General features: G+C 40.4%; 1 protein-coding gene across 1 annotated transcript in view; it reads left to right on the top strand.

Moving 5' to 3' along the window:
- The window catches only part of Enpep (glutamyl aminopeptidase), a 76,328-nt gene that overhangs the window by 28,511 nt on the left and 38,008 nt on the right, over positions 1-9,809 (top strand). The window contains exons 5-7 of the mRNA XM_055628105.1: positions 2,446-2,600; positions 3,197-3,310; positions 7,360-7,494. Coding sequence (XP_055484080.1) covers positions 2,446-2,600; positions 3,197-3,310; positions 7,360-7,494 — 404 coding nt within the window. The remainder of the gene's footprint in view (positions 1-2,445; positions 2,601-3,196; positions 3,311-7,359; positions 7,495-9,809) is intronic.

The raw sequence follows: 9,809 nt of genomic DNA, 5'->3' as shown, positions 1-9,809 counted from the left end.
TTTTTTTTTTTTTTTTTTTTTTTTTTTTTTTTTTTTTTTTTTTTTAACCTAGTGTGTCTAATTATATTGCCACTCATCACTGATTATCCCTGAGTCTTTTTGGTATATGTCTGCACTATATTTCTGGTGTTTACCACAAGCTCAAAGATCTGTTCTGGGATCCTTCAAAAATAGTAGACATTCTCTACTCTCATCTGATAAAGATACAATCTTTGATTTGCAAAGAGAGATGACAGTGTGTATACAATATTGCTGTGCTTGCTCACAGTGACGTTATCTACATCATTTGATTTAAAAAAATCAGTACTCATCCAATGGCTTTCATTCATGGCCCTCCTCAGGAGGCTGGAAAATCGTAAGGGTCGGTGATGTCATAAGCCCATTTGTTTCCAATCTGCCCCTTGTTGTGCAAGATTCTCCAGCCCTGTGAACGAAACAATAAAGGTCCTTCCACATTTTTCTTTTCTCTAGTATAGAGAGAAACATGTTTTTTTGTTGTTGTTGTTGTTGTTTTGTAAAAGGTGAGGAGACCCAGAGTCCAAATGTGTGGATATGCAGTCTCCATCAACAGCAGAAACACTTTATTGAAAAGCTTGAGGGGTTGGTTTGAACAAGCCTGTAACCGTAAGACCCTGGGTGATATTTATAAGGAAGGCATTAAGAGAACCAACCAAGTGGCTGGCTGGTGTTGGCACATGCCTTTAGTTCCAGAACCTGGGAGGCAGAGGCAAGTGGATCTGAGTTTGAGGCCAGCCTAGTCTACAGGTCGAGTCCCAGGATAGCCAGGGCTATCAACGAAAGAGACAGACAGGCAACCAGCCAGCCAGCCAGACACACAAAGAGAGACAGAGAGAAGAGAGAGAAAGAGAACCAACCAAGAACTCATTTTCCTATCCAGTACCCTTTGCCTTAACAAATCCCATGGAAGGCAAAAAGCATTGTGGCTCAATGTACGTATGAACCTCATTTCTCTTCAATGGTCATTTTTATCGTTTACCAATTGTTAGAGGAGACAGAAAAACAAGTAACTTTTTACCAGAGTCAGAAGAAATTATGAAAGGTCAAGAATCCAAACCCACAAATCTCTTTGTCTTTGTCTCACTCATAGTGATCAGGATGACCTGAGATGCAGGACAAATTTCTCTTTCTCCTCCTCTTCTCTTCCCTCACCACATGCTTTTCTGTGCATCTTCAACACTTTTGAATTAGCTGTATAATAGAGTCTTTGGAAATGATGTCCTCATTTATATCAAAAGGTAATTGAATTGATGCTAATTAATTATAATGTCTGCATTCACTGGAGAAGAGATTACTTTCATTTGCTCAAGGATTTGTGCAAACTATACTTTCCAACATTGTGAAAAATGTTGGTTAGGAGGGAAAGACTTTTCCATTCTTTAAGGATATTCTTACTCCATGATGACCAAACCTTAGAATAATAGTAACATGACAAGAAAAACACTACTGTTACCTTGTTTGTTTGTTTGTTTTACTGAAGATACATACTTTTTATTCTTTTATACAAATCTTTAAGAACTTTTATCTTAATGAGAATGGCCCCTTTCTTGCACGTTAGAAGGAAATTTAACTTATTTAAATTTTGTGCCTCAATTAAATTATAGTAGTAATAAAAATTATATTTGGGTTATAGTTCATTAGTTAGGGAAGCTGTACTTCCCACTTACCAATGTTTTTCTAGTTGCAGATTTAATGGAGAATTTGCTCAACACTGCCTCCCATTGTTGGATGTTATGTTGAAAATCCCAAGAAAATAAAGATAGAAATCCCCGTGGCATACAACATTTTAGACCTGGAAAAAATTTTAGGGAGAAATCATTCAATTCTACGTCCCTCTAACTTATTTAATATATAGATGAAGATGGCAAGGGAAGGGACAGGAAAAGAGGGAAGAGATGTTAGACTGGTGGACAATTGGACTGTTCTCAAATTGTACAGAATTGGAGCTGGTGGTTTTCTCAGTCTGTGTCCTTGACATTTGAGCTGTTTATGTAACTTACAAGCTCTGTCCTCCTTAGTCCTCATTATTTAAAGACTTCCTTCTCTTCTTCCTAGCAATGATCTCCGAAACGGATGCTGTTTATAACCAAGATCCTAAGCGAGGGATGGGGAAAGCTAATAAAAAATGAAGTACCTGCTGTACAGACATAAAATTAGACAGGTTTTGAATACAGAAACAGTCATGTAACCATTGAGAAAAAAAAGGGGGGGGGGGTTAAAACACACTGAAGTCTGGAGCCTACAGGAACTGCTCCGTGGGAATGTTGAGTGCATTAGGACCAAAATGTTTGCACAAATGATTACTGTTTCTCACTCTGAAAAATTATTTTTAGCCTTAAAAAAGTCATCCAAAGAACTTAATTTGGTAAGAAATGCTATGAACAAATGGAAAGAATGCATTTCTCACTGGACTGTCTTTTTCCGTAGATAAAATTGCTATTCCCGATTTTGGCACCGGCGCCATGGAAAACTGGGGACTTGTCACTTACCGAGAAACGAACCTGCTTTTTGACCCACTGATATCAAGCTCATCCAACAGACAGAGAGTGGCCAGTGTGGTTGCCCACGAACTTGTACACCAGGTAGAGAAGGGTCCTGAAGCAGCGCCACTTGCTTTTGAAAAGCTGGCCCGTTTCACAGCAGTAGCACAAAGTATAATGAGTAAGGAGGTGAAAAAGACCAACCCAGGGCACCCCTTAGCATTTAACCGCACAGAAACTTGCCAGTGCTTCTCTACCTGTGCATCACGACCCTGTCCGGTGTCAAATGGCCCCCCCACAGGGTCACCTAAGACCATCAGGAAACACAGGTATTCACATTATGGTTCATAACAGTAGCAAACTTACAGCTTATGAAGTAACAGCAAAAATAACTGATGGTTGGCGGTCACTGTACCACGAGGAACTGGATAAAAGGGTTGCAGCATTAGGAAGGTTGAAGAGCACTGCTCTCGATTGTCTGCCTGTAGTAAACACATACGAGACCTCCGTCTAACATTATATATTCCTTAAAATATGGGAACAAACTAGAGAGTTTAACGTTCTCAAATCCAGATAAATGGGAAATAAATGTTAGGTACAATATTGGCCGTGTGTGTGCCCCTGCTGTGAAATTTCCTACTCAGCTCCCTACCCAGAGAATAAACATCCAGCTATCGCCCGGCTGCTTCTCATTCCAGTGGTTTGGAAATACGGTAACCATGGACTGGTGGGACGATTTGTGGCTAAATGAAGGATTTGCTTCTTTCTTCGAGTTCTTGGGAGTAAACCACGCTGAAAAGGATTGGCAAATGGTGAGTCAGAAACACATACTCTCTGAATCGATTTTCTTTGTGGAGACTGGACTGAAGCCTTTGACATGGTCTAGGGTCAGGGTCAAGAACAACGGTGGTCTCAGACCTCCGTTGAGAAGGTCCAGCAGGGCCAGCCGCTTCCCCTGAGCTGATCTTTGCCAAGAGCCTTTTACACAGTTGCCGAGGCAGTTGGGAGTCATAGACAAGCCCCTGTCAGGATGGGAAAGGGTAGGGGAAGGAAGTGCAGAAAACGCCCACCTTGCATTCAGTATTGTGTGAGTCCCTCCTAAGTCTTATTTTATAAGCCATTTCACCTGAGCAGGTTGCAAGTTTTGCGTCAGGTGCAAGCTCAGATCCTAAACACATCGTCTCTTAGACGCACAACGAGAAATGAGGCCGTGAGCAAGGTGCCCGATCCTTTCTGAGTCAGGTCTCCCTTAACGTCCAAGGAGAGCACTGTTCTGTACCAAGTTAACATCCAAGTACACAAACTGTATGCATAGTGTATACACAGTGTGTCCGGGAGGGACCTGGAATAAAAATGTCCAAGAATGCTGCAGAATTTTCTTTAGGAACGTTAAACTTTTTGTTTCTATGTAGATGATGTAAGTATTTGTCTCTGGCTGTACATACGCATGTATGTACACACAGAGACATGACCTGTCTCTGTATTGATGTTGATTGCTGCGAAGTATGTAGAATACTGCCCTCTCCTGGAACAACTATTTTTGACATTGAGTAACTTATTTGCCTTGTCTGCCTCCTTTTAAAGAGATGGACATAATAAGAAAGGCCTCATCTGGTTGTTATAAAGGTGAACAATTACAAGATATGATAAACATAATGAAGTCTACACACCTAAAGAAGATAATCAAGAAAGTGGACACAGGCGAAGATGATCAATCCTCATTTAGAAAGACAAATGGGATGTGCATTGAACGTATGACAAGAGTCTACCACAAAAGGCATCTGAAAGACTCTACCTAGCAGTGTTTCAAAGCAGACACTAAGACTCATAACCAAACCCTCGGCAGAGTGCAGGGAATCATATGAAATAAGGGGATTTAGTATGATATGGAAAGGATAGGAGCTCTACAAGGACCAAATATATCCGGGCACAGGGTCTTTTCTGAGACTGACACTCAACCAAGGACCATCTATGGATAACCTAGAACTTCTACTTGGATGTGGCCCGTGGTAGCTCAGTAACCAAGTAGTTTTCAAAAGTAAGGGGAACAAGGACTATTTCTAACAGGATCTCAAGGGCAGGCTCTTTGACCTCCCCCACCCCCCCACCCCAGGGGAGGAGCAGTCCTGTTAGGCCACAGAGGAGGACTTTGCAACCAGCCCTGAAGATACCTGACAAGACAGGGTCAAATGAAAGGGGAGGAGGTCCTCCCCTATCAGTGGGCTTGGAAAGGGGCAGGGAGGAGACCAGGGAGGGAGTGTGGGGTTGGGGAGGGAATGAGGGAGCGGGATACAGCTGGGACACAGAGTTAACAAAATGTAACTAAAAAGAAAAATAAAATTAAAAAATAAATAAATAAAGGTGAACAATAAGACCTATTCAAAGGGATTGGCCTCCCACGTGAATCCGATAAAGAAAAAACAAGACCGCTCAGCTTGGAGTTATTTTTATCTTTCTCAGACTTCTAAAAGTATTTTTAAATGACCCCTTCACTTTAATGTCTCCTAAGTATTGTAGAAAGTCTACGAAAAGGCACATTTAAAAGTTAAGGAAACACCATCCAACAGAAGTTTAACTTCATTGGGGCTCAAAGGTCTGTTTCTTTTACTTCATCTTTAAAAAGTTTTTTTTTTCCTATCCCCCCTTCTGTTCCCTTCATCTCTTCCTCTACTCCCTACCCCCACATTCCCTTCACAATTTAATGCTCTTCAAAGAAGAAGAAGAAAACAGAACAAAACAAACAAACAAACAAAAACCACTCAGCTATAGGATCAGCTGCTCCAGCGTGGGTAGCCTTTCCATGGCCACAATCCTGAAGAAGTTACCAATAGCTCCTCAGCAAGGGGCGGGGCATCACAACCCTGCCCCTGTCCACGCTGGGAGTTCGGATGACTTGATCTTGTGCAGGCAGTGACAACTGCTGATACAGGTTAAATTTTTTTTGAGAAGCAATTGTTGCAAATCAGCTTTTCTATTTTTCAAATAAAGAATGTGCTTTAGGCATTTCGGGTCTAGAAATGTTCTCATCTCTGCTCCCCCACCCCTCCCGTTTTCTCTCATGGTGCCTTGACTGTCTTGGAACAAGCTATGTAGACCGGGCTGTCATTGAACTCACAGAGATCCACTTGGCTCTGCATCGAGCTCTGGGTCTAAAGGCCTGCGCCACCATGCCTGGTTCTTGGAAAACCTATCTTTTAAATTAATTGCTTGCACTTTCCCTAACCGTCTTTGAAAGGTAAGGAAGCTACTCTAAGAAGTTGCCTCTTTAAACATTTAATCTACCTGAGGGGTTTTCCCACCCTTGAACTATTAACATTGGGGCAATGCTTTGTTTTGTGGGCTGTGGAACATTCCCACTAACTACTGCTGACACCCCTATCCCAGCTGTGACATAGCCTGGGAATGGAGGCAAGACTAAGTAAATAAAAATCTCCAGCCGTCAACCATCACCTGCAGAAAAAATTTGTAACTTCATAATTTATAAGTTATAAAACTAAATTAGACAAATGACAAATTACTTTGTCCTTTTTTTTTTCTACAAAAGTACCTTAGTGTCCTTCTTATATCAAATTCTTACATGCAATTGTAACATTTGAGTGTTTATTAATATTGCAATTTGGTGTTTCAAAAACACTGATTAAGCCCAGCTTGGTTGCAAAAGCCAGTGATCCCTGTACTTGGGAGACTGATGAATCAGGGTCAAGAGTTCGAGGACAGCCTAAGGTACTTAGTGGTCTCCTGACTTGGAAAACCAAGGGCTGTGGATGTAACTCAGTGACTGTATTTTGCTAGCATGTGCAAAGCCCCAGGTTATTAGTGTATTCTAGAAGAATTCATTATTCGCTTCTTGAGATCTTGGTGGAATGTAATCACATAATACAGCTATAATTTGCTCGTTTTTCTTCCCATTTATGAATTTTTGCATTTTGCTAAGAGCCGAAGATCAAGCCATTTGCTAAAAAAACATGATTTTTGTTCTCACAGAGTTCCCAGCTTAAGGTCTTGTGTGGGAAGATGTCAGATAAATAAGTTAGAAAGTTCCATGAACACCACTATAACTTACTATGTCAGTGAAAACGTTGGCATGAAAGTGACAATACCCTCAGATTCTCTGGTGTCAAGAACCCGGCTCTTTCTTCCCACCTAAACCTCCTGATATATAAACCAAACCAGCTAACCAAGCAAGCAAACAAAAATCCCAGTCAAACCATCATGATTGCAGCCTTCACTCAACCACAGTTCCTTATGAATGGCAACCACGACATTGAAAAATATAAATAAAAATATAAACAAGCTCCCCTCTCAGAAATATTTTGCTAGTAGAAGAAATAAAAGTTATGTATCAAGAAAATGGGAGGGATTGTGCTCTCAGCCAAGGAAAGCTGATCAACTCTGGGGTCAAAGCCGCTCTGCTCGACTGAGAACGCCTAAGGCTGAAATCACAATTGATCACTGGAACTCAAGGATGACTTGGAATTTCCTCTGATTAATAGCAATTGTCCACTTTCCAATTAACAATATCACTCTACCTCAGTGAAGGTTCATGACAGCCCCGTGGGGTGACATCATTCTCATTACACAGACAGGGACGCTTGAAAGGTTTGGTTCAGTTGAAAGCGCAGAGGAGAAGCAGAAAGCACAGACATTGCTGGGCCTGTCATACAGAAGCCAAACGACTTACAGAGAGAAGACAGAAATCTGTGGAGCCGTTGGTGTAACGGGATTCATCTGAAGACTTAGAGACAGCATGAAATAATTTGAGGTGTTTGCATCTCTTTCCCCATGATTTTGATGACGTATGTTGTAAGACAGAGGGCGGTCGGAGGGAAGTGCTACCTTTCTTTGCTTTCTGCCTTTTCAGCTCAGCCAGGTGCTGCTGGAAGATGTGTTACCTGTGCAAGAGGACGACTCCCTGATGTCTTCGCATCCAGTGGTTGTCACAGTGTCCACTCCCGCTGAAATAACTTCCGTGTTCGATGGGATATCATACAGCAAGGTAGGAGATACCCAACAGTGTTTCTGAACATCTTTCTGCTTACTGACTATTTTTTTTTTGGTTTTATATTTTATTTTTTTAAATTTATTTTTATTACTAGTTACATTTTATTAACTTTGTGTCCCAGCTGTATCCTGCTCCCTCATTCCTTCCCAAACCCACCCTCCCTCTCTCATCTCCTCCCTGCCCCTTTCCAAATCCACTGAATGGGGAGGACCTCCTCCCCTTTCATCTGACCCTGTTTTATCAGGTATCTTCAGAACTGGCTACAAAGTCCTTCTCTGTGGCCTAGCAGGACTGCTCCTCCCTTGAGAGGTGGGGAGTTCAAAGATCCCGCCATTGAGTTCATGTCAAAAATAGTCCCTGTTCCCCTTACTAGGAAAACCCACTTGGTTACTGAGCTACCATGGGCTTCATCTGAGCAGAGGTTCTAGGTTATATCCATACATGGTCCTTGGTTGGAGAAACAGTCTCATATAAGACCTCTGTGACCAGATATATTTGGTCCTTGTGCTTACTGACTTAAAATTTTTTTTTAAAAAGTGGTTTAATGCTGCTGTGAGCTCTGGAAAACAGGAGAGACAGCATGAGGGCTGAATATTAAATAGTTGGTATTTTGTAGGTGAAGGACTTGATGCTGCTCACTGCCACAGGATTTTGGAACTGATTTTTCTATTGTTTTCTTTCTTCCTTCCTTCCTTAGTTCCTTCTTTCTGTCTTTCTTTCTTTCTCTTTTGCTTAAAGCAACTTTCCTTCTGATTATTCAGCAATTATACCTTAAACATACGATTTAACCTTTTAATTTTTAAAATGTATTCTTCGGGGCAGGGTCCACATGTGCGGGTGGAGACAGTGAGCCTCCTGTCCTTTCATCATGTGGAAATGGGGGATTGAACTCAGGCTGTGAGGCTTGGCAGTAAGCCTCTTTGCCCACTAGAGCATCCTAGCAGCCCTTGTCTTGATATTTCTGACAGACACTGTGCCTTACTTTTCTGCTATGTGGTCAGCGAGGAAATCCATCTATATGAGTATTTATAACAGGAAAACACTTTAATGTTCAAAACAAATATTCAAATGCTGCTTAATTGGAGGGGAAACACCCATTTGTGTGTGTGTGTGTGTGTGAGAGAGAGAGAGAGAGAGAGAGTTAAAGAAGATGTTGCTGAGAATGTGCTGCCCACACTCCGTGACCTTCTCTCTCACCTCCTACAACATTCCTCCACACATATTCCACACTGGCAGTAATACAATTTAAATCTTTATTTGTGTAACTTCTTATCTTGTTTCCTTATGTATCAGCCTTTATATTAAGTTACCCCAAAGCTACTGATAATCTTGGATGAACCCTGACATGCTTGTCTTTATTTATAACTATTAAAATGATATTTATTAAAAAAACAGTATAAGTGAAAGTAGTTATTTGAAGTGGATACTATAATTTTCAGCTTTCCCTCTCATATCGTTCCCTTGGCATCTTTTCAGGCTTCATTTAAATGATTGATTATATGTCTTAGTAACTCACAAAGGAAACCTCAGACTCAGTTCTCTTAAGTCCTGGGTACTCCAGGATTTTAAAATAATGTCAGAAATAAATGTTTCTAAGTCCTACTACTGTGTGCAAGTACAACTTAAAATACTTGGGAAACTGTAGTAAAAACCATGAAGTTAAGTGGAAAGGCAATATTTTTTTGTGTACAAGAATTGAAAGCTGAATTGAAAATCTCACAAGAAGTTTCTTAGTATTAACATGGAAGAAACTGGGAATCAGGGTGTTCCTCATAATATAAAACCAAATGAAACAAACCACTTTTGATGAGAAAGGCTTTATGCTTCCATTACATGTATATGGATAAATTTCTCTCTCTATATATAATATTATTATATATACATTATATATATAATGTACATATAATATCATAAATTATATATATTTGGGTGGAGATGAGGGAGGGAGGGTGGGATTGGGAGGGAATGAAGGAGCAGGATACAGCTGGGATACAGAGTTAATAAAATGTAACTAATAAGAAAAAAATAAAAAAATTATATATATTTATTTTATATCTATCTATATCTATATCTATATCTATATATCCATACTAAACTATTTGGTAAGCTATTTTCTATTTCCTTCTATTAACTATACTTAGTTTCCTATGTGGAGCTATACTTAGTAATTTGCCAGAATTTTGCTTTGCAATTCGTTCTTTGTCAATAATGTGAAGTAGGGACCTCTTCCTTCCTTTCTCTTTCTTTACTTTTTTTTCTTTCCCTTCCTTCCTTCCTTCCTTCCTTCCTTCCTTCCTTCCTTCCTTCCT

This window comes from Psammomys obesus, unplaced genomic scaffold, assembly GCF_907164565.1.
Source record: "Psammomys obesus unplaced genomic scaffold, mPsaObe1.curated_primary_1811, whole genome shotgun sequence".
NCBI classification, from domain to species: domain Eukaryota; kingdom Metazoa; phylum Chordata; class Mammalia; order Rodentia; family Muridae; genus Psammomys; species Psammomys obesus.
The sequence above is the reverse complement of the archived record's forward strand: the minus strand, read 5'-3'. Positions and strand labels throughout refer to the sequence as shown.